This window comes from Amia ocellicauda, chromosome 2 (genome assembly GCF_036373705.1).
Source record: "Amia ocellicauda isolate fAmiCal2 chromosome 2, fAmiCal2.hap1, whole genome shotgun sequence".
Classification (NCBI taxonomy): domain Eukaryota; kingdom Metazoa; phylum Chordata; class Actinopteri; order Amiiformes; family Amiidae; genus Amia; species Amia ocellicauda.
The window spans coordinates 13,789,716-13,807,123 of NC_089851.1; the positions used below are offsets into that span (position 1 = coordinate 13,789,716).

A 17,408-nucleotide genomic window follows, 5' to 3' on the forward strand; every position below is an offset into this window, starting at 1 on the left:
AGAAAACTAGTAATACCTTAGTAATACCCAATACAACTTTGAATGAAAGTTATGTGAATACCTATATCCAGAATTGGAGATCGTTGATTCAGTAAATAAAGAACCCTGAATTAAATATATAGCCTAATTGTTTGTGTAGATCAATAAACCTTTTAATGTTGCTCAACATTTTTCTATAGGAAAATTGTTTTTTATCATACAGTATTGCAAATCCATCTATGTAGGACATGCATTTGGGACCCTACAGCTTGTGTTGATGTATTGTCTGCATTGGAATCGGTGAGAACAGAGTTGCTTGGCCTTTACTGGCTGTGTTTAGACGTTTTTTACTCACATTTTGCAAGTCCAGGTGAACAGATGGGACACATTGCAGAGTACATATGGTGATCTTTGAACGTCTTCTATATGAAGAGTTGATAGACACCAGCACAATGTTTCATGAATTGCCAACAGAAGCAGAGATTTGTGGAGATTCTTTTGGGTGAAAGGAAAGGCAACAGTGGTAGGCTGGGCAATCAGATGGACGTTAAAGAACAAATGTTGCCTTTCACTAGCACGTATCATTAGTCTTTTTTACAAGAAGCCCAAGAATGTGCTAAGTCTAAAAAGGGGCGTTCTCAGCCAAGGTTGCAAAATCATTCACACTGCAGGGCACACATTTATAAAACACTGTCATCCTCACTGTATTTCTGTGAACGGGAGAATATTTGATGACAGTGATGAAAAGACATCCCCTAGGGGTTTCATGCAATCAATGGTGGTAAGAGACAGCATTACTTCTTTGTATGGGGGAGTTGTTCCACTTGCTGTAATTAATTGATTTCTGCCCCTTTAACTGAAGTCATGATACGTATCTGTAATGAGTGGTAAATTCCTCATTTATGTGGCATGTGGTTAAAATAGGTTATGCAGGAGCACAATACAAGTTTGTGGCCACTTAAGAAAATATATATGTATGATGACTAAGCATTCTTTTTCCGGACAGCACAGAAGTATTGTATTGTGGACAGAATGACTCAAGAGTTCCTCAGTCATATAGGTGAAAGGGTACCATGGGCGATGCATTACCATATTATAGTTTGTTCAATATCTGTGTCAAAATTGTAATACCTGCAGCTGTCAAACATGACATACAGTGCAACAGAGGAGATTCTGAATGCAGATGTTTATCACAGATACACATGTGTGTTATGAAGAAATATATAGGCCTATGTCATCAAGTGTTAACTACTGTTATTTCACTGGCCAAAATGCTACATGCCTCCTGGCAGTATGCGTTTCTTGCTTCATTTTGGTGAACAGCATGATTTGTGGGAGGGTTGAAGTTCTGATACAGTTGAAAAATGAGCAAATCTTTGTGACTACTGTGTTATATTAAACACCTCATTGGGGTAATTCGACACATACATTTCCTTGTACTACCATTATTTAATTGTACATTTCTCCAACACTGAACTTTTAACACACAATATGCATGACAACTTGTCTTGCAAACAGCTAGGGATACTGCTAACAGTGCAAAAGTTACGCAACACTCCTGTAGTCTGCATGTGTTATGCATTACCTGTGTTTAGTGGATTACACGCATTGGGTTTAATTTTGGAACCTGCACTCCATAATCCAATTTGAGACACAACAAAACGAAACAAAACAAACAAAAAGTTATCGCAAAACATAATGGATATTTTCTTTATAGATTCCTTATAGAATGCTGAAAAAGGATTTCAATGCTTTTAATAATAAACATTTCAGTAATTTCTTGCTAAGGTTAAAAGTGGTTTGATTAGAAAACTAGCCTGTTAGTAATAAGTAAGTACCACAGAAATAGTGATTTTTTTTGCCAGTGCGTTGCAGGTCAGACTTATCCTTCTTGCTTTAGGGGACACAGGGAAACATCCCAGCAATTTAATTTAGTTCATATGACATACCCTGAAGGGATCCCCTGCTTTGGAAAGCGTTCCTTCTTGATTTACTAGACACAATGTAAAGTATGCTGCAACACTGTAATTTAAAACAAGTCGTAACAGAAAAAAATAACTGCACGAGATAAAGGGATTTCTGCAGATATTTTTTGATGTGATCGCAAAATAGACAGATCTAACTTCACAAATTACACTGAGGTGCATTATGTACATTCCCTGATTACTCCTGGGGAAAGTATTACGAGATATCTGCTGATTGCATCTTGCATAGGTGTGGCCCGATTTGCCCTTTATCCGTCAGCCCATCCTGGAGGTTGAGACATTTTTGCCATAAGGTAATATTATTCAACATGGGAAATGATTAATTTCTTACGTTTACATCCTGTGCTCAGTTATGTGTCTGCAACTGAAGTCTGAAGCTATTTTGTGTCTCTGGTATCTATTTTTGAAAGACATCAGTTGAAACCGTTATAAGTTCAGGTACATTTGTTAAAACCTTTGAAATAATATTTATGCATTATTCAGAGATAACATGTATGTGGAATGTATGGATAAACAACTATGTATCGTACAAACAGATGGATCACATACTTTATTCCCTGAAATATTGTTAGAGGCCAGTGACAGGTTACCCAAGATCTTTTCAAGTCTTTAACATTTGTGTCCAACACTTCAATAATTTTCATCAAGGAGAATTGACTGCTTTAAGACTTAGCAGGTGTTCTGTTGCAAGGCATTGAGTTTTTATTTTCACTATTAAACAATTATGATGAGATTCTGTTGTCTGTGTAAAAATTATATGTATAGAATATAATGCTATGTTTAAATGAACACTGGTTTCTTGATCAGAAACAGCTTAACAACAAACTTGTTTTCATAATATTAGCCATCCAGGGATGGAGAATAGTATGTTTATGCAAAATTGTTTCTGAGGTTTAATTTGTTGTTTATTTATTTATTTATGTTTGTTTTAGGTTAGTTCAGTATTTTTATAGACTATAAATATTTTATTGTATGTACACATTTTGTTAATAGTGTTTTACTGGGGCAATGTAAGGAACTGCAATAAACTGGTTTCTTCCGCATCATAACGTTGTCTCTGCTTCCTAAAGGTGTTGATGTGTAAAACAGTCATACCCTGTGAGTGTGTTTCCTTGCCCTGTAAGTGTGCTTGATTTAACAAAACCTGATGATTGATAGTATTTAATCATGATAGCAGCTGCATCTAAAAACAAGCATACAAACCCAAATTACTGTATCAGTTCCTCAGTTTAGCCTTGATTATTACCCATTGTGCTCTTTAAAAGTAGGTCAGTTTACTTCACAATCACAATGGCAAAGGTAACAATTAAAACAATTAAAAGGGCAATACATTGCGTACATTTGTACATTTCCATAAAAAAACAATTCGGCCATAAGAACTTTTTTCACTCTGGAGTTCTTACTTCCTGTATAGAGTTGAGCCCTATGAGAAGATGAGCTTTGGTCTGTGGATCTACTCACTTCTTCTGAACTTCATTCAATTCATTTCCCACACAGTCCACAAAGTTAATTTAGTCTCCAGCCAACTAATCCAGGAACCAAAGCCACCCTCCTCCTTTTCCTTGTCCAGCACAATGTGGGGCTATAGATAGGGCACATTGTGTGCTGGTCTTTGGGGCAGAATGCTTAACTTTCGTTTTAGGTTGTATTGTACGATTAGTGTATGAACGTGTGTTTGCTTTTCTCTGTGCTGCTCAGAGTTGGAAGCTAAAGTTGGAAGTTATTACTGCCCCAATGAACTTATTTCAGCAGCAACCTTAATTATTTTAACATAAACTGTACACAATGAGACTGAGGAAAGCACGTACACCACGCTGCAGTTTCAGTTTTTTAAATTACTTTAGCTCAAAACATTTTCTTCCTTCTGTGCCTTATCAAGTCATAGATTGAGAAATTGTTTTGAAGAAGTATGTTTTTTTTGTAATCCTTGTGAATAAAGGAGTGTAGTTTAAAAAAAAATCAAGTTTAGGGTTATTAGTATAGAAAAAAAAGCTCACCATACTGGTAAAAAAATTGTAGTGTTAAAACAACAAAGGGTCCCATATATATATATATATATATATTATTGTTTTTAAGATCTGCAAGATTGAGTGTCTGTAGACATGGATGACACCACTAACACAAATAACTCCATCTCTCCATCTGAGCTACAGCCACATTCCTTTAACAACACCACTATAGAAGACCCAGGACACTATTCCTTCATAATCCCTTTCCTTCAGACAGAAATATTCCTGGTTAAGAGTTAAGAGTTTAACATATTCAAAAGCATTTGCCACTGTGATAAATTAACTGTTTTTATTGGACATGAGAGAAACTAAAAGATATTGTTTCTTCTTCATATAAATGTACTTGTGTAAATTAATTAACACAGTTTTGTTGCATACATGGGTGCTGCTTTTTGTGTGTTTATAAATGTCATGTATCAGCTACATTCATAAACAGCACACACTCTGCATAACAGACATTCCCCGCACGCATTGTAATTCAATGGAACAGGTGCAGGCAAAGGTCAATTCATAAATATTTTGTTTATGGTTGAAACAAGCCACCACTTGATGCAGCCATGCTTATACATTTCTCCAATGTTCATAGTGTATAATTATAATAATAGGGGTTCATTTATTTATAATGTAGTGCTTTCATTAGAACCACTCAATTTAAGGGGCAATATTTTTACTCTTCTGAAATGAGTGCTCCTTTAATCAGGACTTATAAAGGACTGGGACATGTGTGCACCCACAGAACATTAGTCAAGTGCTGATTGGAAGCCTATTCATACAAAGCCTCACAGAGATGTTTTCTAACACATCTTTTTTGTTATAACTTTGGATTTCTGAAAAGCAGATCAATTGGACAGTAATGGTGTGAGATGACAGTCCAAAAAAGAAGATGACAGCCTTAGGGATAGGGTTAGGGTTGAAGAAAGACACAAATCATAATGAATTTGTCATTTCAAAGAGGAGTGGCTCCTTTCTCTACGTGGTCCATAGTGTGTGAAATATAGCTGACTGGCCACCAGTGCGGAGGTATTTCCCTCACAGGTGTTCGCCCAACGGCTGTCTCTGTTAAGCCATTTGGGGGGTTTACGGTATGTCGAGCTGTTGCGTGATTCCTCATTCTTCCTGCTCTGGGCGTTTTCGTGCTGGCCTATTCTCAGTCAAAGAGGCTAGAGTAATTACATCATAAAAAACTGAATCTGGTGTTTTTCTCTCAGCGTGGAAAATTTCGGATACTTTCAAAATTAATATTAGGTAATATGAGCGGGCATGGTTCCTTCAAAATGTTCCTTGTAGAGACACTCTCAGCTGCTGGAGAAACTGAAATACCAGAGGAGAGCACTGACATCTCAATGGAAGTCTACCAGATTTTGGCACACATATTTCACTTTTGTAGTCTTCACTTTTTCACCGCATCGCTGGATTAATAAACTGTGTCTGAGAAATGATTATTATGTCTGTAAAATTATGTTCATCCTTGTAAAGGTCCAAGCAGTAATCTCTGCCTACCACAGGGATAGGGCGATGACATTTCTGTTATATCTTTCTCTGCTATTAACAGTACATATATTAAAAAGTATTTAATATATGCTGCCTGTAATAGTAAAGCCCTGTTTGTGTTTTCAGTACAATCTTGCATTTGTTTTCCATCTGAGGAAGAGAAGTATTGCCGTGATTGATTTCCAAATGGGTGGCTGAGTGCATTGTGGTGTCTGGTTTCTGAGCTGTATTACAGGAAACTTCTGTAGTCATAATGAATAGAAAACCCCTGAAACCTGCCAGATTCCATTAGAAAAATGTTTGTTTCTGCCAGCTCTAATTTGCAGGGATTTGTAGCCTTGCAGGTCTGACAAAAGCTCCTTTGGCGTGTATAATAGTGCAGGATAGCTCAAGTAACGGGACTGTCACTACAGGACACCTAGCACTGTCTTTACCCCTACCATGCATGGAACAAATTACTTATATTAGATTCCTAATTCATTTACCTGAATCACACTTCAGGGTCACAATTTAACTTTTTGGAATATATATTACATTATATAGAATAATGCATTTAAAGTTAATTGAAGACGCCAAAATCATAGTTTTATGTGGGATTTGCATCCCACCACCACCTCTGCAGCAGCTTGATTTATTCCCTGTACGGGGGTGTGTGTGTGTGGGGGGGGTGTTAATGGTCTGGACCAGGTGCCAGACCGTCATTCCCTCAGCCAAGAGAGTACAGCCAAACCTCTTTACATTTTAACCTCACACCAAATCATAATCAGTGTTGTAAACTACTGAAACATGATTATGCTATATAATATTTATCTGTCAAGAGAGACCATCTTATTTAGAATGCAAGTACCTTAACATGGTGCATGTGTGCAACTCTTCTGATAAATTCACTCTAAAGCACATGGTCCCTTTTTCATCCTAGAGTTAGTCTATGTTTGTCACACTTTGTCAAGGTGTGTAGCCTTTGAAAAAGCCCTCCAAAACAGGGGCCTGCACGAGTCAAACCAACATGTAGCTCCTGAAATTAACCTAGTTTGTATCATGTAATGGCACATCACTAAGGGGAGTGTATTTGTGTTTCTTATTCCAGCTTTTTCATGTGGCTTATGTTCTCATGAAGTTTGCGAACTCCCCCCGCCCGGACCTCTGGGTTCTAGAGCGATCTGTCGACTTTGGGAGGACATACATTCCTTGGCAGTACTTTGCACGTAAGTACAGTAGTGAATCCCTTACCACCTTACCCTGTCTTGGTTATGGCCACCTTTTTGCAATTTGGTTATTCTGGCTATGCCTGGGTATAATTAACAATTTTTAATTTTCTATTCTTCATGTTGATTTTTATTAAATATATATATATATATAATATAGTACCGTGCAAAAGATTTAGGCAGGTGTGAAAAAATGCTTTCAAAAATAGGCATGTTAATATATTATATTTATCAATTAACTAAATGCAAAGTGAGTGAACAGAATAAAAATCTACATAAAATCCGTATTTGGTGTGACCACCTTTTGCCTTCAAGTCTTCAGCATCAATTCTTCTAGGTACACTTGCACAAAGTCAGGGATTTTGTAGGCATATAGTCAGGTATATGATTAAACAATTATACCAAACATACCAACGTGGCAACAAGGCCAAGTGACTCAACTATGCATGAAAACACAGGAACTGGGGTGCAGAAAAATGGCAGCAGGTGCTCTCGACTGATGAGTCAAAATCTGAAATATTTGTCTATAGCAGAAGACAGTTTGTTCGCCGAAGGGCTGGAGAGCGGTACACGAATGACAGTCTGCAGGCAACAGTGAAGCATGGTGGAGGTTCCTTGCAAGTTTGGGCTGCATTTCTACAAATGGTCAGAATTAATGGTCTCATCAATGCTGAGAAGTACAGGCAGATACTTATCCATCATGCAATACCATCAGGGAGGCATCTGATTGGCCCCAAATTTATTCTTCAGCATGACAACGACCCCAAACATACAGCGACAGTCATTAAGAACTATCTTCAGCGTAAAGAAGAACAAGGAGTCCTGGAAGTGATGGTATGGCCCCCACAGAGCCCTGATCTCAACATCATCGAGTCTGTCTGGGATTACATGAAGAGAGAGAAGCATCAGAGGCTGCTTAAATCCACAGAAGAACCCTGGTTAGTTCTGCAAGATGTTTGGGCCAACTTACCTGCCGAGTTCCTTCAAAAACTGTGTGCAAGTGTACCTAGAAGAATTGATGCTGTTTTGAAGGCAAAGGGTGGTCACACCAAATATTGATTTGATGTAGATTTTTCTTCTGTTCACTCACTTTGCATTTTGTTAATTGATAAATATAATCTATTAACATGTCTATTTTTTGAAAGCATTCTTACTTATTTTTTCACACCTGCCTAAAACTTTTGCACAGTACTGTATATATATCAACATGTATATATAAATACAGAGTTACAGTTCATATAAAGAAATCAGTCAATGGAAATAAATTCATTAGGCTCTAATCTATGGATTTCAAGTCTAAAGTTTAGAGGGAGCATGTGATTGGCCTACTGACTGCAGGAATGTCCACCAGAGCCCCAGTCAGGTCAAGACCCTGGTGAGGATGACGAGCCACAGATGAGCTTCCCTGAGACGGTTTATGACAGTTTGTGCAAAAATTATTCGGTTATGCAAATCCACAGCTGGTGGTTGGTCTCAGACGATCCCACAGGTGAAGAAGCCCAATGTTGAGGTTCTGGGCTGGTGTGGTCACACTTGGTCTGTGGTTGTGAGGCTGGTTGGACGTACTACCAAATTCTCTAAAATTACGTTGGAGGCTACTTATGGTAGAGAAATGAACATTAAATTATCTGACAACAACTCTGGTGGACATTCCAGCAGTCAGTGTATTGGCTCCCTTTGCTAAAGATAAATAATTTGTGTAAACCTTTACATTTGGCAGAAGCTCAAGGACTGTGTCTGGTGTGCAGCCCTGGAGTACGTTTATTATTGTATTGCTGATAAATCCTCAGAAATTCTGACTTCTGGTTTATATATTACTGAACATTAAAAAATCCCTACAATTCAAATATATTATTGCTTCTAGGCATAAGAGTAATGATCCAGGTTTAAACAGATAACAGGTCTAATTTTGTATACACATCCTTAATTATGTCAGTTTTGCAGTTGTTTAACTTTTATTCAGGTACACAAACATCTGTGCAGTTTTATTCAGTTGCTGGCTTTAAAACATATGATCAACATATCTAATCAATTTACTTTTTTCTTTATTTGCTTTAACATACAGCTTTTTATTAAAGTTTTGAGAAGGATTAAGGCAGTGATTGTTGTGGAATATAATATATTGGTAAGTGTTTGAGAAGCCTTGTGAAAAGTGAAGTATACTCACGATTTTATAAAAATATATTTATTATTTATCAGGTCTTCTAAAGGCTAGTTTTTGAACCATGAATTTTAGGTGAATTATAAAACAAATCATTATAAATAGCAAAATGCTTCAGATATGTTTATTTCTTATTGAATGTAACATTATTATACCTGACTGTTGGATCTTTTAAGTAAATTGCACATTGTATAGTTTTAGCATGTCACTTCCATTCGATTGTATTTCTTTCCAACAATTAGACAACAATCTGTGGACGTTTAGTAGAGCCGTCTACCTTTTGTCTTATGTGTACCATTAATTCAAAACAACTGCAGTGTGTGTTACACAGAAATGACAAACAGCACCTGTCTGAATTTTGCCAAGAGAACCAGCTGTTCATTGATGCTTTTGAATTATGTTCATCTTTATTCTTTTATATGAAACATATTTCCAAGTGGATTTATGATTTTATTCTCTGTCTTTTGAATCTAGATATCCAACTTTTTTTTACAACTACAGACTTGCTCTGTCTGTAATGCATAACAATGTTGTAATTGAAATTTGGTACATTGATTGGAACAAATAAAAAGGATCCTGCTGCACAATTATTACTGAACTTGTAATGAAATTAAGTTTTTTGAAAATATTACTGTGACTACATAAGAGAGAAGTTGTGGAAGAATCTATCCTGTTTTACATTTTCTCCTACTTAAAACTAAAACTGCATTTTGTGTTTGTTTTCCCTGCCTTTACATATTTGAGTGTAATGATGTAAGCAGTTCAGCTGTGTTTTTGTTTATTATCTCAAAGCTTACATCTGAGTCACAAGTTAAGCTTTTCTTCCCCTCTCACCTATTTGTGGACACACCTCAGGAGATAGAACAAATGCCTGCTTCTGATACAGCCAAGCTCTATAGACTCACCTATCTATATTAAACCACCCCTTACAGCAAGCAACTCAAATGCAAATACACTGCTCAAAAAAATTAAGGGAACACGTAATCATCACAGCATAACACCAAGTCAATTAAACTTCATGGATATCAATCTGTCCAGTTAGGAAGCCTAAGCAATTGTGAATCAATGTCACCTGTTTTGGGGAAATAAAAGTGACAACAGGTGCACTGGAGAGGCAACAGCAAGCCAACCCCCAAAAAGGGAATGGTTTTGCTTTTCCTGACTGATTCTTCTCTAGTTCTGCGTTTTGCTAGTGTCCTTGTCACTACTGGTAGCATGAGGCGGTACCTGCAGCCCATTCAGGTTGCACAGGTAGTACAGCTCCTCCAGGATAGCACATCCATACGTGCCGTCGCAAGAAGGTTTGCTGTGTCTCCCAGTACAGTCTCAAGAGCATGGAGGAGATACCAAGAGATGGGCCGTTACATGAGGAGAGCTGGACAGAAACGTAGAAGGGCATCAACCCAGCAGCAGGACCGGTATCTGCTCCTTGGTGCGAGGAGGAACAGGAGGAGCACTGCCAGAGCCCTACAAAATGACCTCCAGCGGGCTACTGGTGTGCATGTTTCTGACCAAACTGTTAGAAACAGACTCCATGATGGTGGCATGAGGTCCCGACGTCCTCTAGTGGGACCTGTACTGTACCTCTCACAGCCCAGCATCGTGCAGCTTGATTGGCATTCGCCAGAGAACACCAGAATTGGCAGGTCCGCCATTGGCACCCCGTTCTCTTCACAGATGAGAGCAGGTTCACACTGAGCACATGTGTCAGATAGGGCTGGGTGATATCTTGATGTTTTAGATAAAATATCTTGATAGTTTTAGAAGTTTGGGTGCAAGGTGTTGACTTGGCCTCCAAATTCCCCAGGTCTCAGTCCAATCGAGCATCTGTGGGATGTGCTGTACAAACAAGTCCGATCCATGGAGGCACCACCTTGCAACTTACAGGACTTAAAGGATCTGCTGCTAACGTCTTGGTGCCAGATACCACAGCACACCTTCAGAGGTCTAGTGGAGTCCATGCCTCGACGGGTCAGGGCTGTTTTGGTGGCAAAGTTGGACCTACGCAATATTAGGCATGTGGTCATAATGTTATGGCTGATCGGTGTATATGTACAAATACACAGTATGATTTACTGTCACATAACAACAATAACACAAGTAATAGTAATCACGCAACACATGCGCTGTAAAATGGTACAGATTCAGGTAGATTTACCACATTTGGTTTTATAGTGGCGCATTTAACATCTGCGCAGGTACATTTCTTCTCTGACTGTCACGTTTTGATTCTGCTTACCGGTACAGCATGTGTTAATACAAAATAATAATAATAATAATAATAAGAACTGTTGTACCACTTCACCATCTTAATAAAAATAAAATGAAACTTTCTGTATGTGTTTGCATTGCTTTCCAATTTATTAAAATGCAAACCAACTTTATTATTCTTTAATTTTATACAAATTATATACACCTAAATTAGCGGGGGTGGGGAGTGCTATGACGTATTGTCGGGGTGATCGAGTTTATCCCGGCGACGAGAGCGGGGCAGAACATCTTTTGGTTATTTTGGTTATTCTGTGTCAAGTTCACTTTCCTCCATGTTTGTTTGTGTTTCTGAATTCACATTTCTTGCCTGCATTTCTTGTGTGGAAGGACCAGGAGAAACGCAAAGCGTCGCCCAAATGAAGAAAAATATTGCCGTAAAGAGTGGGATTTGCAACACAACGAAATAAACGATAGAGCATAATATGAAACGATAGACGTTTTTCTATCATCACATGATATATATCATCATATTGCCCAGCCCTAGTGTCAAACATAAAAGAGTGTGGAGATGCTGTGGTGAACGTTATGCTGCCTGCAACATCATCCAGCATGACCGGTTTGGCGGTGGGTCAGTGATGGTTTGTGGAGGCTTATCCTTGGAGGGTCGCACAGACCTCCACGTGCTAGCCAACGGTACCCTGACTGCTGTTAGGTACCGGGATGAAATCCTCAGACCCATCGTCAGACCTTACGCTGGTGCAGTTGGCCCTGGGATCCTCCTGGTGCAGGACAATGCTCAGCCTCATGTGGCCAGAGTGTGTAGGCAGTTCATGGATGACGAAGCCATTGATGCCATTGACTGGCCCTCACTTTCCTCAGACTTGAACCCAACTGAGAACCTTTAGGACATTATGTATCAGTGCATCCGACGCCGCCAAGTAGTGCCACAGATTGTCCAGGAGCTCACTGATGCCCTGATGCAGGTCTGGGAGGAGATCCCCCAGGACACCATCCACCGTCTCATTAGGAGCATGCCCAGACATTGTCGGGAGTTCATACAGGCACGTGGGGGCCACTCACACTACTGAGTCACATTATGAGTTGCCGTGATGAAATTCAGGCAAGTTGGAACGGCCTGTGATTTCAATTGTTTACTTTGATTTTGAGTGTGAGTTTGAATCCAGCCCTCAATCAGTTGGTGATTTTGGTTTCCATTGACCATTGTTACGTCATTTTGTTCTCAATGAATTACACAATGTACAGTAAAGATTTTGATCTTTAATATATTTTTGAGCAGTGTACAACTATAACCTATAAATACATCACTGTAAAGCTCTGCTCACTTCCTAACTGTGTAATATTTGCAAGTGTATAATTGAGACAGACCTCTCAGTGCTCATTTGACAACCAGACACAAGTAGGCTTTATTATAGAGGGTACCACAATAATGTTTACATTGAAACCAACATATACCTTGTATATATATCTTAAGATTGTTGCTCAGAGTTTTCAACAGAGAGGAATTTTGCAGTATTGTGTATATGTATTTTAAGTTGCTGCTTGTGTTAATGTGTAATGTAACCTATAGAAGATGTATGACAAATAGAAAGTACATAAGTGAGACTCTGCAAGCAACAGAACTTGCCTCTTCCTAGATAAGGATGTTGTGGTACTCTTGTAGAGTCCCGAGTTTCTTTCGATAAGCAGCTGTTGCCCATTGAAGTCTGTGCTCACAAAGTCTGAGGGAGGCATAACCACCTTCAGATTGTCTGACCTTGAACAGGTTGATACATTAAAAGTCTTTAATTTCGTACAGATATAATGAAGTTATAGACTTAAGTTAGACTTAAAGACCGCAGTCTCCACATTCAGTGATTTAATTAACACTACCACTATATGTAATCAGTGAAAGCACATTTTTTCAATCAGTTCTAACCGCTTTGGAAAAAAATCAAAGGTGATACAGTAATGTCATTGCCTTGGGGCGGCTGTGAATTAAATTGCAGAATAAGCAGTTATGTTTATGTTTTTTATGTTTTGTACAGCGGGGAGGTATTTTATTATAGGTGGGTATTTGTTATTGCATAGATCACTGCGGGTAATGTGTAATTTTAATCTGAGTAATTGTCCAGAGAAATTTCAGAAGCCAATGAATCTTCTTTGACTTCAGTGATGATCCTTTGTAAGTGTGGTTTGACAAGGCACACTAAACAAGAGTAGAGTAGTATATTATCAGTTATTCTCTGTGATCAGTATTTAAAAACACTGTAGGACAGTTATATGTCACAAATTGAAAAGTATTTTTCACCATAAAGATATTTGTGAATCCAGTTCTATTGTGTGTGACTTATAAGTTAATATTTTGTGTGAATTGTGTCTCTTATTGTATGGATGATGTAATTTTGTGTAGTTTGAGTAACCAGAACTTCCTCTCCCCCAAAGTGTGTGAGGCATCCCAGTATCACCCTTCACCTGATGTTTAACTTGCTTGAAATATACATTATTTTCATGCATTGTGGAGCCATGTTGATATGTTGATATTACAATTTTATTACTCATATTCTAATCCATAGATTCACAAAGAGACTGTATTGAGATCTTTGGTAAGGAACCCAATGGTCGTGTAACCCGAGATGACGACCAAATCTGTACAACAGAATATTCCCGCATTGTGCCTTTGGAGAATGGAGAGGTGAGAGCATTTATATTGATGTAGAGAAACAGAACTACAATTTTGAAGGTTATGTTATTCTTTCAGCTCAGGATTTACCTTTGTGAAAATTCTTTCCATGTTTTAACATTTTTAATATCAACTGCTTAACTCTACTCCTTAAAATTAGAATGAATACACCATGTCAAATATATCAGAACATTTGCTGTACTGCAGATTGCTGTGCGAAATTGAATGGTGTGATTTCTTTTTTGCCTCCTTTAACCTAAGAGGTCTTAGGTTTTTCTATAAGGAATATCCTTGGATTCAACATGATTTATCTTTTTTATTTTTCTCTTTCCAAAAGAAGTCCTTCACGGTTTGTTTTTAAAAGTCTCGAAGCTGAATGAGTGGATGCGAATGCAGTGTAGTCATAAAAGGCAGTTAGCAGAACAAAAACAAACTACATTGGACTGAAGCTATTAGCTCTACTGCAGAAGTCCTTAACCGAGCTTGATGTTAGTCTCCATGAGGATTGTGTGCCAAGATGATCTTTTCCTTCTTTCATAAGGAACTTAATGATGCTGAATTAAGTAGACCTTGTTTCACTACAATCAGTAAGAAACTAGAGACCTTTGCAAGTGTTAGTTGCAGCTGCCGCCTTTGCTTTCCATCAGGTTGTTGTGTCTCTGGTGAATGGTCGTCCGGGAGCCAGGAACTTCTCATATTCCCCTGTTCTGAGAGACTTCACAAAAGCCACCAACATCCGTCTGAGGTTCATGAGAACCAACACTCTGCTAGGACACCTCATATCGAAAGCCCAGAGGGACCCCACTGTCACTCGCAGGGTGAGCATGAACTGGAGGTTTATTTCTGTAATCATCAAATGATCACTTATTGCATCAATTTCGTTTGGAGAAATTGCACCACAAATTATGACCTCATCATAGTTATTATGCATTTCAAACTGAGTAGTCAGTTACTTAGGATAAAGCTGGTGATATGAAGTCATTTAGGCCTACTGATTACTCCATCTTCCAGCTCTGAACGTGACAAATTCACAGCACTAGGTCTGACAAAAGTATCTAAAAATCGGGAGAATCTCACATATAATATATACACAGATATCATGAATGAAACACTTTATTTTATTCTATTTCAGTAATGGTACAATTGAAGTTGCACTCAAGTTATCTTGTTCCTCTAAAACTCATGAAATGACACTGCTTATTTAAAATCTCTTTGTGTTATATCTCCTTGGCAGTCAGAAATACTTGTTGAGTCTGTGAGTGTACTGGCTATGACCACACAACTGTCAAATGATGTGACCTTGCATTAAATAGTTTTGAATGTCAATCCGATATTGGAATCTTCCAGAGAAAGCAGAATTCATCATACCTTAAACAATTACCTAATTAATATCGGCACTATAAAATAATCTTGAATAGATAAGATACATATTACATTCAATTTCCTTTAAAATGTTTTCATGACATTTTTTAAACAAACAACTTTGTCTAATGTCGTTAAAGGAAAACTATATGTAAAGCAGTCAGCTTATGCATTGTAGTCTTTAGTGTGTAAGACACTTCACTGAACTTTGGTCCAATGCTGCTTCTTTAACAATGTGTTTTGAAGCTTACGATCACAGACCTTAGCGTATACAAGATCTTCAAATCTGATTGCACAGTGGTCTGACGTTGCCTCTTATTTACTCATTAAACATAATGTGACCAGCTCTACTGTATATTTTCAGTTTGCTGACAGCATAATGCCATAATTCCCCCTCCTAGTGCATTCCTAGCTGTCGGGCTGGGTGCCAAGGCAGGCTTTACAGCCAGGATTGACAGATATGTGTAATGTTAATAGCCGAAAGAACACTCAAAACCAACCCTAATGTCACCCAAATATTTCTGCTTAGTGTGGCGCAGTTCTGTTGAGAAAAATAAGATGATCTCATTGGAATTTTTGCAGATGTATCATTTAACACATTCAAAATATATATTCACGTCGCCATCCTTTCTAATATGAAGAATATATTTTTTACATGCATGTAAATACATGTTTTAAGTGTGTTGTTAACCCCAGGTCATTGTACCTCTCCCTGTTGTTCTGACAGTATTACTACAGCATTAAGGACATCAGTGTCGGGGGTCGCTGTGTGTGTCATGGTCATGCCCAAGTTTGTGATGCACGGAACCCAGATAATCCGTACCGGTGAGTGATTTGCATTTTGGGTTATCAGTAATATTAGAAGGAAGTCCCTTTGTTTGTATTTTTCAGTACTAGTATTACTTAGAAATCCAATATCTTTATGAAGCAAAACATTAAGTAAATCCATACTTGTAACACATTTGCAGGGTGAGGTTTCTAAAGTTTTTAGCCATAAACCAGTATTATATAATGTATTCATCTTAGTCAGTTTTATGGGAATAATTCTACAAGAATAAAAAAACAAGTTAAAGATGGTAAAATCATCCCACCTTCATTTTTATTGTAAACGAACTTAAACATTCAAACTCCTTTCCTGAGAAAATGTAGGATAGACTGAGGATTATCATTGCACTCTTCTGTATCCTACCTCAATTTAAAATTTTACTTTTTAAAATAAATTATGTTAATGACTAAATACAACATAGTTTCCTTTTCGGGGTACTTATGAAGAGGGATTCTTAAACGGATCCTTTTTAACTTGGCGTCTTTGTTTATTGTTTTCTTAATGGGCCAGGGGGATGTTTCGTACCCTGTCGTAGATTAGAGGAAGTTGACAAAAAATACAACTACAATGATTTTGTTAGTATTTCCAGTTGGAAGTCAGGAAAAAACAAGATAATTCTATTTCCAGGTGGTTTCTTAATAATTAGTAGAGGTTTATTTTGGACTGCCTAATTAAGAATAATCATAACATAAAAGTGGGTAGATAACAAGTACAAACAAATGTAATCTGATATTCTACTCAGTGTCTCAGTGCGTGAAACACTTAGATATAAATATATGATTTTTAAATGCTACTACAAATCCTTTCTGATAGCTATATTCATGGGCTTTTTACTGTGACCTTTTATCTTGCAAGAAAGTGCATGATGTGATCACTATCATTACAGACTCCAGTGTGACTGTCAGCATAACACCTGTGGGGAGCTCTGTGATCGCTGTTGCCCGGCTTTCAATCAAAAACCATGGCGGCCAGCTACCACTGAAAGTGCCAGTGTGTGTGAACGTAAGTGCATTATGTGTATTTTGTATAATTATTTGATATTGTTTCTCAGTTTCTCTGTGAAATATGTTGGGTTTCTGTCTTAGCTGAAATACATATAATTTCAAATACTGCACAAAATGAAGTTTAGATTGTTTAAAGAATTTAGGGCCAGATTAAATAAAAACTTTGACCTACCTGCTAATAGTTTTTTAAGTCTTATTTCTCATGCACTGCAGCCTCTTCCTTGTTTGGGAAAACTGTCTTCAAAAGAATGTGAATGCAATTTCAACTTCAAAGATGGAAACAAGGATATCAGAACTAGATGCTTCAAAATATGGCATTGAACATAATCTTACATTATGTGTTACAGATTAATTAATTTGAGGTGCCAGGCATAAGTAAAGTTACTCATTGATTGATGTATAACAGAGGATGGCAAACAAACCACTTCTGTCTGGACTCACAGAAATCACATTCTTGCTCACAATACATAAGCTCCCACTAGGAAATGTCAGAAA

The 17,408-nt window shown here is 37.8% G+C and overlaps 1 protein-coding gene across 3 annotated transcripts in view; it reads left to right on the forward strand.

Annotated features, from left to right (window-relative positions):
• LOC136765078 (laminin subunit alpha-3) overlaps window positions 1–17,408 on the forward strand; it is an 81,248-nt gene that overhangs the window by 8,669 nt on the left and 55,171 nt on the right. For all 3 annotated transcript variants that reach the window (XM_066719552.1, XM_066719554.1, XM_066719555.1), the window contains exons 3-7: window positions 6,552–6,669; window positions 13,615–13,733; window positions 14,369–14,539; window positions 15,811–15,908; window positions 16,796–16,911. In XM_066719552.1, coding sequence (XP_066575649.1) covers window positions 6,552–6,669; window positions 13,615–13,733; window positions 14,369–14,539; window positions 15,811–15,908; window positions 16,796–16,911 — 622 coding nt within the window. The remainder of the gene's footprint in view (window positions 1–6,551; window positions 6,670–13,614; window positions 13,734–14,368; window positions 14,540–15,810; window positions 15,909–16,795; window positions 16,912–17,408) is intronic.